General features: G+C 50.4%; 3 protein-coding genes across 3 annotated transcripts in view; all 3 read left to right on the forward strand.

Annotated features, from left to right (window-relative positions):
* The first annotated feature begins 575 nt into the window (after positions 1-575).
* The window catches only part of LOC143955698 (uncharacterized), a 124,017-nt gene continuing 107,848 nt past the window's right edge, over positions 576-16,744 (forward strand). Inside the window, exons 1-2 of the mRNA XM_077465812.1 lie at positions 576-639; positions 1,633-1,742. Coding sequence (XP_077321938.1) covers positions 1,659-1,742 — 84 coding nt within the window. The 5' untranslated portion in view covers positions 576-639; positions 1,633-1,658. The remainder of the gene's footprint in view (positions 640-1,632; positions 1,743-16,744) is intronic.
* Positions 2,498-16,744, forward strand: part of LOC143955360 (uncharacterized) — a 96,307-nt gene continuing 82,060 nt past the window's right edge. Inside the window, exons 1-4 of the mRNA XM_077465424.1 lie at positions 2,498-2,594; positions 2,720-3,315; positions 3,395-3,622; positions 3,778-3,973. Of these exons, the coding sequence (XP_077321550.1) occupies positions 3,070-3,315; positions 3,395-3,622; positions 3,778-3,973 (670 nt within the window). The 5' untranslated portion in view covers positions 2,498-2,594; positions 2,720-3,069. The remainder of the gene's footprint in view (positions 2,595-2,719; positions 3,316-3,394; positions 3,623-3,777; positions 3,974-16,744) is intronic.
* On the forward strand, positions 4,493-6,245 carry LOC143955837 (uncharacterized). Its single transcript, XM_077465957.1, has one exon. It carries the CDS (start codon positions 4,756-4,758, stop codon positions 5,794-5,796), a length of 1,041 nt encoding a protein of 346 aa, XP_077322083.1. The 5' UTR covers positions 4,493-4,755; the 3' UTR covers positions 5,797-6,245.

The following is a 16,744-nucleotide window of genomic DNA, read 5'->3' on the forward strand; positions in this document are numbered from 1 at the left end:
AAAAGGGAGTCCTAACCTATGGGGTCACAACCAGACCACAATGTCAGGGCCTGGGAAGGCTGAAATTCAAGAGGTGTGATGTTGAACTAAAATCCTAAATGGACATCACCGCCTCATCTTCTCAGTGGCCCTTTTGAGTTTGGTATGGATTTTAATGGTATACCTCATGCAAAAAAAAGCCATATCAGACCTTAATTGTGAGCATGCAACCTGGCTTGCCAGGAAAGGAGTGTGCACCCCCCTCCTGTGCCATACCAGGCCACATGCCCTCAAAGTGGGGGGGTGTCATGTTAATGAGAAGGGCCTCTTACTCACAACCCTTGCCCTATGGTTGTGGGGGTCTGCAAGTGTTGGATCTGGAAGCCCTCTTTAATAATTAGGGGGCTCTGGAGATGACCCCCATCTATAAGGATATACAGTACATACACACACAGCACAAGGGCATGTTCACACTACGAGACGTTTCTCGGGGTGCTGCAGTTCCTCTGATCTCCACAAGGTAGTGATCTTCTCACTTCTACTCAGACAGGAAGTGATGCCAGGTACAGACAGGAAGTGATGTCATCTATAAAATAGGAAGTTCCGGGTGAGAGTTGAGTCGGAGACTCAAGAGAGGAGACGTTGTTGGAAGTAGAGGAGGTAATAAGATCTTATTTTATATTTACACCCAGTAATCACCGCCCCGTCATGTTCCGTCCTCTTCCTCCATAGTCACTGTGACGTCTTTTATCTCCATCAGATGACGATACACACATATATAGTGTGGAAACCTAGATTAACCCCTTCAGGGTCAGAACATTTCCCCGCTTTCGGGGGCCGGAACATTCTCCTCAATTTGGAGATCTTCAGAGGATAGACGTTTTTCTTTAGACATAAAGGGCTTAGAGTCAGAACATTCCCCAACTTACGACTCCGTTGTGGAGATGTGTCACCTTTCCCACCAATCACCTTCTCACCTGAGACTCGGATTGTATTAAAATTTTAACCCCAATATACAGAATATAAATTTTGGTGGAATTTAGGGTTGACTCATTTTTGGTGCTCACCCATGATGCCCCGCACGGCCTTGACCCTGGTTGGCAGTAGGGATGAGCCATTGGTTCGAGCCAAACCTAGGCTGTTCTTTGGTTTGGAAGAATGAGGGAACTGCTGCCTATTCGGCCCGTGTTCAGCAGGAGACGAGCATCGTATAGAAGTGGAGTTTCTTTCACTTCTATATATAACAGCTTCCATCTGTCACTGGTTGCTAAGGAAGCTGTGGATGCTTTCACCCGTTGTGTCATATTGACGTCACCCGGAATCCCCGACACTTAAGAAAAGGACCAAGGATAGCAGTGACATCGCTGCCTAAATATGGCCACTGGCCAATGATGTCACCACAATCCCCGCCCCTTTTTTTAAATATAGTTGATGACAACACGAGGAGCTGTAGGGTCATCTTTTATAAACAAATCCCTCTGTCCTTCTTCTCTCCTCAATTGTCCCTCTATTTAGTTTGATGTATAGACCTCTACGTGTACAAATGGCAGCACGACTATTAACCCCCTTATATCCCCATCCTAATATTGTACAACCAGTACACTCCGCATAATTACCTCTTCAATATTCACATCTTCAATAATTCTACTACAGGGAAACCTGTATAGATCACATAACCAATGATGATGGAGGAGGACCGGAGTCACATGACTGAGAGGATACTAAAGTTCACCCTGGAGATCATCTACCTGCTGACCGGAGAGGTGAGGAGGATTCTGGGAGGTCACATGACATCACTCTTATCTCTATTAATAAAATACACAGACCTGACCGGAGAGGTGAGGAGGATTCTGGGAGGTCACATGACATCACTCTTATCTCTATTAATAAAACACAGACCTGACCGGAGAGGTGAGGAGGATTCTGGGAGGTCACATGACATCACTCTTATCTCTATTAATAAAACACAGACCTGACCGGAGAGGTGAGGAGGATTCTCGGAGGTCACATGACATCACTCTCATCTCTATTAATAAAACACAGACCTGACTGGAGCGGTGAGGAGGATTCTGGGAGGTCACATGACATCACTCTCATCTCTATTAATAAAACACAGACCTGACCGGAGAGGTGAGGAGGATTCTGGGAGGTCACATGACATCACTCTTATCTCTATTAATAAAACACAAAGACCTGACCGGAGAGGTGAGGAGGATTCTGGGAGGTCACATGACATCACTCTTATCTCTATTAATAAAACACAGACCTGACCGGAGAGGTGAGGAGGATTCTGGGAGGTCACATGACATCACTCTTATCTCTATTAATAAAACACACAGACCTGACCGGAGAGGTGAGGAGGATTCTGGGAGGTCACATGACATCACTCTTATCTCTATTAATAAAACACAGACCTGACCGGAGAGGTGAGGAGGATTCTGGGATTCTAACATGATGTTCCTATTGGTTCCCCAATACAGAGATTTCCTCTTGTGAAGTCCGGTGATCATATGACCATCACAGTGCCTCCATGTGACTCCCTAAAACCTGAGAGACACAACATGGAGAAGATTCTAGAAGTCACCAAGAAGATGATGGAGCTGCTGACAGGAGAGGTGAGGAGGATTCTGGGAATTCTGGGACATTATCCAGTAACAGACAAGGGATGTGTCTGGGTGGTGACTGTATCATGATAAGTATCAGGTTCCTAAGTAGTGTCACTGTCTATTTTCCTATGTAGGAGTATTTAGAAGGACACAAGGATCTCTACAAGGACGTCATGATGGCCAATCAGCCGCCCCTCACATCACCGGGTAAGAGGAGACTTTATTGTAAAGGAGAGAGCAGTACGGAGGCTCCACCCATCCCCCATCATCTGATAAACACATAGAAACAATGTATTCAGTCAGTGTGTGTGTTTCCTACAGATGGATCCAGTAATGGGAACCCACCAGAGAGATGTCCCCGTCCTCTGTATTCCCGGGATTCCACACAGGAAGGTCACACCATCCCCCACCATCATCAGGTAGATGAGGAACAATCACTGATAGTATCATTAGGATCTGTACATTATCTGCATTGTTACCATCGATGTCATTTTTATTATATATTCAGAGTGGAAACCTGAGAGATCCTAAAGTTGAGATTAAAGAAGAGATAAAAGAGAAGGATGATGAGGATGGGGCGATGAAGCAGCTTTCTGTAGGACCCAAGGATTTCTACAAGGACATCAAGATGGAGCCTTCAAGTAACAGAAACCCACCAGAGAGATGTCCCCGTCCTCTGTATTCCCGGGATTCCACACAGGAAGGTCACACCATCCCCCACCATCATCAGGTAGATGATTGACAATTATTGGTAGTTCTGATTTATACACAGCATGATTGTTACAATTAATGTTTTATTATATATTCAGAGTGGAAACCTCGGGGATTATAATAATGTTAAAGAAGAGTTTACAGAGAGGGACGAGGAGTACGGTGTGATGAAGGACCTTTCAGAAGGACACATGGAAGTAACAATGGAACCACCAGAGAGATGTCCCCGTCTTCTGTATTTCGAGAAAGAGGAGGATGAACAGTGTAGAATGATAAAGGAGTTTTCTGAAAGACACAAGGATCTCACCATCCCCCACCATCATCAGGTAGGTAGAGTTGAGGGTCGGGAACATAAAGTGATTGAACACTCTGACATGTGGAGATGATGTGTGGACTCTACAAGATGATATTTTCTATGTGATCTCACATCATAAATACTTCTATGTTACAGATGTTATTTTCTGCCATTCTGTTGGTTTAGGGTGAAGATCTGATGAAGATGAAATTTGAAGATGAAGATCTACTGAACCCGAAAATTGAGGGTGAAGATCTAATGAACATGAAAGTTGAGGGTGAAGTAGAAGAGACGTATGTGAGGGATGATCAGCAATATACGGAGGAGGCTGGAATGACGAGGACATTCATAGAGGAGGACACTCCTACAGAGATCAGCACAGGTGACCCATCATATATTCTTCTCTTATCTCTTCTCTGTTACTGCTCACTGATTGGTCCAGAGTAGGGTGGAGCTGAGTGATATCAGCCAATAATAGTTATATAATGGTCCCCTCCCTGTACTGATACCCTATTTGCGGTTCAGATGGCAGTATTAGGTTGGTAATGGTCCCCTCCCTGTACTGATACCCTATTTGTGGTTCAGCTGGCAGTATTAGGTTGTGGGTCACTCCTAGTTACAGTAGCACAGATATGATAACACAGATTGAGCCTTTCTTAGGTTGGTTCCTCTTCTTCCAGCCGACTTCTAGCTAAATGTTACCATAAAACTCTATTAAACATCTCAATGGGGTAAGAAATAACAATAAACCACTGATCTTTCCAGGAGAAAATACTGTTGTTAGCTCCCTCCAGTGCTGCATATCACCAGAAGCCTAGGTCTATGATCACTTGTTCTATGGTAAAGCGTCTTCAAGTCAGGACTTTGCCCCTCTTGTCTATCAGAGGTCACATGACCCAGTGCCTAGGCTTGTGGTTGTGTGAAGAGCATGGACCTCCCAGTCCCCCATTGGTTCCTGCTCTTCTGACAAGGCTGTGTAAATGTAGAAGTGATCTGGGAGGAGGACCAAAGGACTGAAGAGGGGGGAAAAGTCCCGGCTGGTTGGGACCTCCACAGAGAACATCTCCTCACTCATATCTACCTGATCCAGATGGGATCTTGATGGAAGTGAACTAACCCTCTCATATCTATTGATGATGTTTTTATATTTTTCCAGGACACGCCATGGAGAAACCCTCAAAGGATCGTCTCACTTTATCTCCAGGTTGTAGAATGGAAGATGAGGACATCACAGGAGATTGTGGAGGAGAAAAGACAATGATCTCCACTATGGATGGTGGACTTCACAGTGTGGATAGACCATGGGATCCCTCCGACTCTGAGCAAACTCGTACTGTGGGGGATGGGGCCAGGATTAAGCGGGAGGAGATATTTTCCTGTCCTGAACCTGAGGAAAGTTTTAGCTCCGAATTAAGTGGGCATAGAAATCATGGCGGGGAGAAGCTGTATTCCTGCTCTGAGTGCGGGAAATGCATTCAGCGGAAATCAGAATTCATCATCCATCAGCGATCTCACACGGGGGAGAGGCCGTATTCCTGTTCCGAGTGTGGGCAGTGTTATCCGCGGAAATCGGCACTTGTCCGACATCTAAAAACCCACACGGAGGAGATGCTGTATTCCTGCTCCGAGTGCGGGAAAAGCTTTGCGGAGAAGTCCCGTCTCGACGACCACCTTAAAACTCACTTGGAAGGGATGCTGTATTCCTGCTCCGAGTGCGGGAAATGTTACCCAGAGCTGGCAAAACTGGTCGAACATCAAAAATCCCACACAGGGGAGAGACCGTATTCCTGCCCCGAGTGCGGGAAATGTTACCTATGGAAAGCAGATCTTGTCAAACATCAAAAAACCCACACGGGGGAGAGGCCGTATTCCTGCCCTGAGTGTGGGCAGTGTTTCCCGGTGAAGTCAACGCTTGTCCGGCATATAAAAACCCACACGGGGGAGAAGCCGTATTCCTGTCCCGAGTGCGGGAAATGTTTTTTAGAAAAGTCCTACCTTTACAGGCATTTTAGGAATCACACGGGCGAGAAGCCGTATTCCTGCTCCGAGTGCGGGAAATATTGCCGATGGAAATCTGAACTTATTTTACATCAGAGATCCCACACGGGGGAGAAGCCGTACTCCTGTCCCGAGTGCGGGAAATGCTTTTCACTGAAGTCTCTTCTTCACAGACATCTGAGGAGGCACACAAGCAAGAAGACTTGAACCCACCCTCTTGGCGTGGGGAATATCTTTCACAGAAGTCCCCGTATTTACAGACATCGGAAGGTTCACACAAGTAGAAGACCTTTTCCTGCACCCCAAAAACAGGCTCAGCCCGGGACACACACACGGGGGGGGGGGGGGGCCCACCAGAGGAAGCTCGGTTTTGGGGCCCACCTTCCAGACCCGGTCACGTCTTTCCAAAAAAACACAAAAACTTTTCTTCCAACAACATGGCCTTCAATCCCGATGCCACAACGTGACACAAGACCGTTCTACCCTCCCATTGTTTTATTACACTGGATGGACTTGTGTCTTTTTTCAACCTGACTAACTATGTAACTATGTACACAAATACAGTATATAGAGGATCTGCATACAAGGGTGTGGAAATGTTTGTGCCCCGAAAATGTTCATGTTATTAAAGGGATACAACCCCCCGATTATTTGTATCTTGCAGTTGTGCGTTTTATCTCAACCACTTCAGCTCCGGAAGGTTTTACCCCCTTCATGAGCAGCACTGCGCTACTTTAACCACTTGCTTACTGGGCACTCTCACCCTCTTCCTGACCCCCCTCATCACTGGGCATTCTCTCCCCCTTCCTGCTCCCCCCTCATTCCCGGGCACTCTCACCCCTTTCCTACCCCCCCAGTACCAGGCAGTCTCACCACCTTCCTGCCCGCCCTATTCCCAGGCACTCTCACCACCTTCCTGCCCCCCTCAGTACCAGGCACTCTGACCCCCTTCCTGCCCCCCCTCAGTACCAGACATGCTCACCCCCTTCCTGCCCCCCCTCAGTACCGCACGCTCTCATCTCCCTTCCTGCCCCCCCTCAGTACTGGGCACTCTCACAGCTTCCTGCCCCCCTCAGTACCAGGCACTCTCACCCCCTTCCTGCCCCCCCCCCAGTATCGGGCACTCTCACCCTCTTCCTGCCCCCCCCCCAGTACCGGGCACTCTCACCCCCTTCCTGTCCCCCCAGTACCGGCACCCTGCCCCCCATACTGGGCATTCTCACCCCCTTCCTGCCCCCCCCCCAGTACCAGGCAGTCTCACCACCTTCCTGCCCGCCCTCAGTACCGTGCACTCTCACCCCCTTCCTGCCCCCCCAGTACCGGGTACTCTCACCCCCTTCCTGCCCCCCCAGTACCGGGCATTCTCTCCCCCTTCCTGCTCCCCCCTCAGTACCGGGCACTCTCACCCCTTTCCTGCCCCCCCAGTACCAGGCAGTCTCACCACCTTCCTGCCCGCCCTATTCCCGGGCACTCTCACCCCTCTTCCTGCCCCCCCTCAGTACCAGGCACTCTCACCCCCTTCCTGCCCCCCCTCAGTACCGCACGCTCTCATCTCCCTTCCTGCCCCCCCCTCAGTACTGGGCACTCTCACCGCTTCCTGCCCCCCTCAGTACCAGGCACTCTCACCCCTTCCTGCCCCCCCTCAGTACCGGGCACTCTCACCCTCTTCCTGCCCCCCTCAGTACCGGTCACTCTCACCCCCTTCCTGTCCCCCCAGTACCGGCACTCTCACCCCCTTCCTGCCCCCCCTCAGTACCAGGCAGTCTCACCACCTTCTTGCCCCCCCTCAGTACCGGGCACTCTGACCTCGTTCCTCCCCCCCCAGTACCAGACATGCTCACCACCCTCCCCTGAATTCCGGGCACACTCACCCCTTCCTGCCCCCCCTCAGTACTGGGCACTCTGATCCCCTTCCTGCCCCCCTCAGTACTGGGCACTCTGACCCCCTTCCTGCCCCCCTCAGTACCGGGCACTCTCACCCCCTTCCTGCCCCCCTCAGTACCAGGCACTCTGACCCCCTTCCCACCCCCCTCTCAGTACGGGACATGCTCACCCCCTTCCTGCCCCCCTCAGTACCGCACGCTCTCATCTCCCTTCCTGCCCCCCAGTACTGGGCACTCTCACCGCTTCCTGCCCCCCTCAGTACCAGGCACTCTCACCCCCTTCCTGCTCCCCTCTCAGTACCGGACATGCTCACCCCCTTCCTGCCCCCTCCCCTCAATACCGTGCCTGCTCACCCCCTTCCTGCCCAGTTTTCAGCTTGCCCCCTCCCCTCAATACGGGGCATGATCACCCCCTTCCTGCCCCCCCCCCTCAATACTGGGCATGCTCACCACCTTCCTGCCCAGCTTTCAGCAGTCTCACACTTTGAATGACAACTTTGAATGACATTTGCGCGGTCATACAACACTACCCAGATTACATTTTTATAATTTTTTTCACACAAATAGAGCTTTCTTTTGGTGGTATTTAATCACCACTGGGGGGTTTTATTTATTTTTTGCTAAAGACCTCGGGTTGAGGTCAGGACTGCTCACCAGTGCACAAAGCAAGGTCCATAAAGACATGAATGAGCGAGTTTGGAGTGGAGGAATTGACTGGCCTGCACAGAGTCCTGACCTCAACCCAATAGAACACGTTTGGGATGAATTAGACCTGAGACCAGGCCTTCTCATCCAACATCAGTGTCTGACCTCACAAATGCCCTTCTGGAAGAATGGTCAAACATTCCCATAGACACCCTCCTAAACCTTGTGGACGGCCTTCCCAGAAGAGTTGAAGCTGTTATAGCTGCAAAGGGCGGAGCCAACTCAATATTGAACCCTACAGACTAAGACTGGGGTGACATTAAAAGTAGGCGTCCCAATACTTTTGGTAATATAGTATATTCCTTATTTTATTTTCGATATAGGTTGTAAGTATTGCAGAGCCCTGAGTCAAAGTGACAGTCTCTCTCCAGAGCTGGGGGGCCCTTCAGTCCACTTCATTCCAAACAGCACTGACAGTCCTGCTCCGGCTGCTCCGCTCGGCTCCCGTGCACCATGACATCACATGACACACTCAGGCACCACCTCCACCAGACTCACCCCCAGCCGGCATCGCCTGAACACACCCTTGAAGGCACTTTGATGGTCTCGGCCGGCTCCGGACCAGAACACACTGGGTAGTATATTCCAACTTTCCTCCCGGTATGTTCGAGGCTTCCTCCCGGTATGTTCCAGGCTTCCTCCCGGTATGTTCCAGCCTTTCTCCCGGTATGTTCCAGCCTTCCTCCCGGTATGTTCCAGCCTTCCTCCCGGTATGTTCCAGCCTTCCTATCGGTATGTTCCAGCCTTCCTCCCGGTATGTTCCAGCCTTCCTCCCGGTATGTTCCAGCCTTCCTCCCGGTATGTTCCAGCCTTCCTCCCGGTATGTTCCAGCCTTCCTATCGGTATGTTCCAGCCTTCCTCCCGGTATGTTCTAGCCTGACTCCTGGTATGTTCCAGCCTTCCTCCCGGTATGTTCCAGCCTTCCTCCCGGTATGTTCCAGCCTTCCTATCGGTATGTTCCAGCCTTCCTCCCGGTATGTTCCAGCCTTGCTCTCAGTATGTTCCAGCCTTGCTCCCGGTGTGTTCCAGCCTTGCTCCCAGCATATTCCAGCCTTCCTCCTGGTATGTTCCAGCCTTCCTCCCGGTATGTTTTAGCCTTCCTCCCAGTATGTTCCAGCCTTCCTCCCGGTATGTTCCAGCCTTGCTCCCGGTCTGTTCCAGCCTTCCTCCTGGTATGGTCCACCCTTCCTCCCAGTATGTTCCAGCCTTGCTCCCGGTATGTTCCAGCCTTGCTCCCGGTCTGTTCCAGCCTTGCTCCCAGCGTGTTCCAGCCTTGCTCCCAGCATATTCCAGCCTTCCTCCCGGTATGTTCCAGCCTTGCTCTCAGTATGTTCCAGCCTTCCTCCCAGTATGTTCCAGCCTTCCTCCCGGTATGTTCCAGGCTTCCTCCCGGTATGTTCCAGGCTTCCTCCCGGTATGTTCCAGGCTTCCTCCCGGTATGTTCCAGCCTTCCTCCCAAAATGTTCCAGTCTTTCTCCCGGTATGTTCCAGGCTTCCTCCCGGTATGTTCCAGCCTTCCTCCCGGTATGTTCCAGCCTTCCTATCGGTATGTTCCAGCCTTCCTCCCAGTATGTTCCAGCCTTCCTCCCGGTATGTTCCAGCCTTGCTCTCAGTATGTTCCAGCCTTGCTCCCGGTATGTTCCAGCCTTGCTCCCGGTGTGTTCCAGCCTTGCTCCCAGCATATTCCAGCCTTCCTCCTGGTATGTTCCAGCCTTCCTCCCGGTATGTTTTAGCCTTCCTCCCAGTATGTTCCAGCCTTCCTCCCGGTGTGTTCCAGCCTAGCTCCCAGCGTGTTCCAGTCTTGCTCCCAGCATATTCCAGCCTTCCTCCTGGTATGTTCCAGCCTTCCTCCCGGTATGTTTTAGCCTTCCTCCCAGTATGTTCCAGCCTTCCTCCCGGTATGTTCTAGCCTTCCTCCTGGTATGGTCCACCCTTCCTCCCAGTATGTTCTAGCCTTCCTCCCGGTATGTTCCAGCCTTCCTCCCAGTATGATCCAGTCTTGCTCCCAGTATATTTCAGCCTTTCTCCCGGTATGTTCCAGCATTCCTCCTAGTATATTCCAGCCTTGCTCCCAGTATGTTCCAGCCTTGCTCCCAGCATATTCCAGCCTTCCTCCCGGTATGTTCCAGCCTTCCTCCTAGTATGTTCCAGCCTTCCTCCCGGTATGTTCCAGCCTACCTCCCAGTATGTTCCAGCCTTCCTCCCGGTATGTTCCAGCCTTGCTCTCAGTATGTTCCAGCCTTCCTCCCAGTATGTTCCAGCCTTCCTCCCGGTATGTTCTAGCATTCCTCCTGGTATGTTCCAGCCTTCCTCCCGGTATGTTCTAGCCTTCCTCCCGGTATGTTCTAGCATTCCTCCTGGTATGTTCCAGCCTTCCTCCCGGTATGTTCTAGCCTCCCTCCCAGTATGTTCCAGCCTTCCTCCCGGTATGTTCTAGCATTCCTCCTGGTATGTTCCAGCCTTCCTCCCGGTATGTTCTAGCCTTCCTCCCGGTATGTTCTAGCCTTCCTCCCGGTATGTTCCAGCCTTGCTCCCGGTCTGTTCCAGCCTTGCTCCCGGTATTTTCCAGCCTTGCTCCCGGTCTGTTCCAGCCTTGCTCCCGGTCTGTTCCAGCCTTGCTCCCAGCGTGTTCCAGCCTTGCTCCCAGCATATTCCAGCCTTCCTCCCGGTATGTTCCAGCCTTGCTCTCAGTATGTTCCAGCCTTCCTCCCAGTATGTTCCAGCCTTCCTCCCGGTATGTTCCAGGCTTTCCTCCCGGTATGTTCCAGGCTTCCTCCCGGTATGTTCCAGGCTTCCTCCCGGTATGTTCCAGCCTTCCTCCCAAAATGTTCCAGTCTTTCTCCCGGTATGTTCCAGGCTTCCTCCCGGTATGTTCCAGCCTTCCTCCCGGTATGTTCCAGCCTTCCTATCGGTATGTTCCAGCCTTCCTCCCAGTATGTTCCAGCCTTCCTCCCGGTATGTTCCAGCCTTGCTCTCAGTATGTTCCAGCCTTGCTCCCGGTATGTTCCAGCCTTGCTCCCGGTGTGTTCCAGCCTTGCTCCCAGCATATTCCAGCCTTCCTCCTGGTATGTTCCAGCCTTCCTCCCGGTATGTTTTAGCCTTCCTCCCAGTATGTTCCAGCCTTCCTCCCGGTGTGTTCCAGCCTAGCTCCCAGCGTGTTCCAGTCTTGCTCCCAGCATATTCCAGCCTTCCTCCTGGTATGTTCCAGCCTTCCTCCCGGTATGTTTTAGCCTTCCTCCCAGTATGTACCAGCCTTCCTCCCGGTATGTTCTAGCCTTCCTCCTGGTATGGTCCACCCTTCCTCCCAGTATGTTCTAGCCTTCCTCCCGGTATGTTCCAGCCTTCCTCCCAGTATGATCCAGTCTTGCTCCCAGTATATTTCAGCCTTTCTCCCGGTATGTTCCAGCATTCCTCCTAGTATATTCCAGCCTTGCTCCCAGTATGTTCCAGCCTTGCTCCCAGCATATTCCAGCCTTCCTCCCGGTATGTTCCAGCCTTCCTCCTAGTATGTTCCAGCCTTCCTCCCGGTATGTTCCAGCCTACCTCCCAGTATGTTCCAGCCTTCCTCCCGGTATGTTCCAGCCTTGCTCTCAGTATGTTCCAGCCTTCCTCCCAGTATGTTCCAGCCTTCCTCCCAGTATGTTCCAGCCTTCCTCCCGGTATGTTCTAGCATTCCTCCTGGTATGTTCCAGCCTTCCTCCCGGTATGTTCTAGCCTTCCTCCCGGTATGTTCTAGCCTTCCTCCCGGTATGTTCCAGCCTTGCTCCAGGTCTGTTCCAGCCTTGCTCCCGGTATTTTCCAGCCTTGCTCCCGGTCTGTTCCAGCCTTGCTCCCGGTATGTTCCAGCCTTGCTCCCGGTCTGTTCCAGCCTTGCTCCCAGCGTGTTCCAGCCTTGCTCCCAGCATATTCCAGCCTTCCTCCCGGTATGTTCCAGCCTTGCTCTCAGTATGTTCCAGCCTTCCTCCCAGTATGTTCCAGCCTTCCTCCCGGTATGTTCCAGCCTTCCTCCCAGTATGTTCCAGCCTTCCTCCTGGTATGTTCTAGCCTTCCTCCTGGTATGTTCCAGCCTTCCTCCCGGTATGTTCTAGCCTTCCTCCTGGTATGTTCCAGCCTTCCTCCCGGTATGTTCCAGCCTTCCTCCCAGTATGATCCAGTCTTGCTCCCAGTATATTTCAGCCTTTCTCCCGGTATGTTCCAGCATTCCTCCTAGTATATTCCAGTCTTGCTCCCAGTGTGTTCCAGCCTTGCTCCCAGCGTGTTCCAGCCTTGCTCCCAGCGTGTTCCAGCCTTGCTCCCAGCATATTCCAGCCTTCCTCCCGGTATGTTCCAGCCTTGCTCTCAGTATGTTCCAGCCTTCCTCCCGGTATGTTCCAGCCTTCCTCCCGGTATGTTCCAGCCTTGCTCTCAGTATGTTCCAGCCTTCCTCCCGGTATGTTCCAGCCTTCCTCCTGGTATGTTCCAGCCATCCTCCCGGTATGTTCCAGCATTCCTCCTACTATATTCCAGCCTTGCTCCCAGCATATTCCAGCCTTCCTCCCGGTATGTTGCAGCCTTGCTCTCAGTATGTTCCAGCCTTCCTCCTAGTATGTTCCAGCCTTCCTCCCGGTATGTTCCAGCCTTCCTCCCGGTATGTTCCAGCCTTCCTCCCGGTATGTTCCAGCCTTCCTCCCAGTATGATCCAGTCTTGCTCCCAGTATATTTCAGCCTTTCTCCCGGCATGTTCCAGTATTCCTCCTAGTATATTCCAGTCTTGCTCCCAGTGTGTTCCAGCCTTGCTCCCGGTATGTTCCAGCCTTGCTCCCAGCGTGTTCCAGCCTTGCTCCCAGCATATTCCAGCCTTCCAGCATATTCCAGCCTTCCTCCCGGTATGTTCCAGCCTTCCTCCCGGTATGTTCCAGCCTTCCTCCTGGTATGTTCCAGCATTCCTCCTTGTATATTCCAGTCTTGCTCCCAGTGTGTTCCAGCCTTGTTTCCAGCATATTCCAGCCTTCCTCCCGGTATGTTCCAGCCTTGCTCTCAGTATGTTCCAGCCTTCCTCCCAGTATGTTCCAGCCTTCCTCCCGGTATGTTCTAGCCTGACTCCTGGTATGTTCCAGCCTTCCTCCCGGTATGTTCTAGCCTTCCTCCCGGTATGTTCCAGCCTTCCTCCCAGTATGATCCAGTCTTGCTCCCAGTATATTTCAGCCTTTCTCCCGGTATGTTCCAGCATTCCTCCTAGTATATTCCAGTCTTGCTCCCAGTGTGTTCCAGCCTTGATCCCAGTATAATCCAGTCTTGCTCCTGGTATTTTTCAGCCTTTCTCCCAGTATATTCCATCCTTACTCCCAGTGTGTTCCAATCTTGCTCCCAGTGTTCTATAATACGCTGCTCTTTCAAACTTAAAATCCAAATAGTGAAACGAAAAAATGTGCTACATAACAACAGCAATAAAGTGATAACGTGCTAAAATACATACAATATTCCAAATAAAGTGCTTTCATGCAGGATATGATAAAACATCCATATGGTGAGGAAAAAAGCAATCAATAAAATCCTTAAACTAATATAATGGTGAACCAAACTATAAAAATCCTTATTATATATATATATATATATATATATATATATATATATATATATATATATATATATATATATATATATACACATATATGTGAGAAAAAAAGTGCTACAATGTGCTGTGCAATCAAAAAAAGTTCAAAAGTGCTCCAATGTAATCCATGCGATTCAGTGGTTCCTGTGATATCAATCCAATATTAAGGTGCTGCGTGTGCACTCAGGTGTTCCCCCCGGGTAATGGCCGCTAACCTTAGAGCGTGTGACCTTGCTCATTAGGCTTGGTCAATACACACATTGGAACCTGTAAATGGTTCAGTGGTAATTTCCCCCTGAGGAAGATGCGAATTAACCCCTTGTATCGACACTATGAAGTCCTCCTTTTTCTATTGCTATTACTGAGGCACAAAAGGGACTCCATTACCATATTGAGGCCACCACAGGAATCCGGATTTACCATTTACAGGTTCCATTGCGTGTATTGACCACGCCCAATCAGCAAGGTCACACGCTCTAAGGTGAGCGGCCATTACCGGGGGGGGGGCCCTGAGTGCACACGCAGCACCTTAGTATTGGATTGATATCACAGCGACCACTGAATCGCATTGATCGCATGGATTACATTGGAGCACTTTTGAACTTTTTTTAGATTGCTCAGCACATTGTAGCACTTTTTTTCTCACACACATATATATATATTATCAGGATTTTTATAGTTTGGTTCACCATTATATTGGTTTAAGGATTGTATTGATTGCTTTTTTATCACCATATGGATGTTTTATCATATCCTGCATGAAAGCACTTTATTTGTAATATTGTATGTATTTTAGCACGTTATCACTTTATTGCTGTTGTTATGTAGCACATTTTTTCGTTTCACTATTTGGATTGTAAGTTTGAAAGCGCAACGTATTTTAGAATATTGGATGATCTTTGCATGATTTATGAGACATGTGCCACGCTGGCTGCTAATTCAATATTATAGTGTAATTTGAGAGTCCCTATTTTGGGCTTATAGCAAGTGGTGGCTCGCAGGACATTACATTGCTTTCTCCCAGTGTGCTCCAGTCTTCCTCTCAGTATGTTCCAGCCTTACTGCTACTGTGCTCCAGCCTTGCTCCCAGTATATTCCAGCCTTGCTCCCAGTGTGCTCCAGCCTTGCTCCCAGTATATTCCAGCCTTGCTCCCAGTGTGCTCCAGCCTTGCTCCCAGTATATTCCAGCCTTGCTCCCAGTGTGCTCCAGCCTTGCTTCCAGTATATTCCAGCCTTGCTCCCAGTGTGCTCCAGCCTTGCTCCCAGTATATTCCAGCCTTGCTCCCAGTGTGCTCCAGCCTTGCTCCCAGTATATTCCAGCCTTGCTCCCAGTATATTCCAGCCTTGCTCCCAGTGTGTTCCAGTCTTGCTCCCAGTGTTTTCCAGTCTTGCTCAAAGTGTGTTCCAGTCTGGCTCCCAGTATATTTCAGCCTTGCTCCCAGTATATTCCAGCCTTTATTCCCAGTGTGTTCCTGCCTTGCTCCTAGTGTGTTCTAGCCTTGCTTTCAGTGTGCTCCAGCATTGCTCCCAGTAAATTCCAGCCTTGCTAACAGTCTTGCTCCCAGTGTGTTTCAGCCTTGCTCCTAGTGTGTTCCAGTATTCCTCCCAGTATATTCCAGTCTTGCTCCCGGTGTGTTCCAACCTTGCTCCTAGTATTCTTCAGCCTTGCTCCCAGCATATTCCAGCCTTTCTCCCAGTGTGTTCCATCCTTGCTCCCAGTGTATTACAGCCTTACTCCCAGTGTGTTCCAATCTTCTTCCCAGTGTGTTCCAGTTTTCCTCTCAGTATGTTCCAGCCTTGCTCCTAGTGTGTTCCAGCCTTCCTCCCAGTATATTTCAGCCTTGCTCCCAGTGTGTTCCAGTCTTGCGCCTAGTGTGTTCCAGCCTTGCTCCCAGTGTGCTCCAGCCTTTCTGCCAGTATATTCCAGCCTTGCTCCCAGTGTGTTTCAGCCTTGCTACTAATGTGTTACAGTCTTGTTCTCAGTGTTTTCCAGTCTTGCTCCCAGTGTGTTCCAGTCTTGCTCAAAGTGTGTTCCAGTCTGGCTCCCAGTATATTCCAGCCTTGCTCCCAGTGTGCTCCAGCCTTGCTCCCAGTATATTCCAGCCTTGCTACTAGTGTGTTCCAGTCTTGCTCCCAGTGTGCTCCAGCCTTTCTGCCAGTATATTCCAGCCTTGCTCCCAGTGTGTTTCAGCCTTGCTGCTAGTCTGTTCCAGCCTTGCTCCCAGTATATTCCAGCATTGCTCCCAGTGTGTTTCAGCCTTGCGACTAACGTGTTACAGTCTTGTTCTCAGTGTTTTACAGCCTTGCTCAAAGTGTGTTCCAGTCTGGCTCCCAGTATATTTCAGCCTTGCTCCCAGTTTATTCCAGCCTTCACTCCCAGTGTGTTCCAGCCTTTCTCCTAGTGTGTTCTAGCCTTGCTTCCAAGGTGCTCTAGCATTGCTCCCAGTTTATTCCAGCCTTGCTAACAGTCTTGCTCCCAGTGTGTTCCAGCCTTGGTCCTAATGTGTTCCAGTATTCCTCCCAGTATATTACAGTCTTGCTCCCAGTGCGTTCCAGCCTCGCTCTTAGTGTGTTTCAGCCGTACTTCCAGTGTGCTCCAGCCTTGATCCCAGTGTGTTCCAGCCTTGCTCCTAATGTGTCCCAGCCTTACTTCCAGTGTGTTCCAACCTTGCTACTAGTGTGTTGCAGTCTTGTTCCCAGTGTGTTCCAACCTTGCTACTAGTGTGTTGCAGTCTTGCTCCCAGTGTGTTCAGCCTTACTCCTAGTGTGTTCCAGCATTCCTCCCAGTATATTCCAGTCTTGCTCCCAGTGTGTTCCAGCCTTGTCTTGCTTCCAGTATATTCCAGTCTTTACTCCCAGTGTGTTCCAGCCTTGCTCTTAGTGTGCTCCAGCCTTGCTCTTAGTGTGCTCTAGCCTTGCTCCCAGTATAATCCAGCCTTGCTCCCAGTGTAATCCAGCCTTGCTCCAAATATAC

This window comes from Lithobates pipiens, unplaced genomic scaffold (genome assembly GCF_037356315.1).
Source record: "Lithobates pipiens isolate NorthernLeopardFrog02 unplaced genomic scaffold, aLitPip1_a1.2 Scaffold_35, whole genome shotgun sequence".
NCBI classification, from domain to species: domain Eukaryota; kingdom Metazoa; phylum Chordata; class Amphibia; order Anura; family Ranidae; genus Lithobates; species Lithobates pipiens.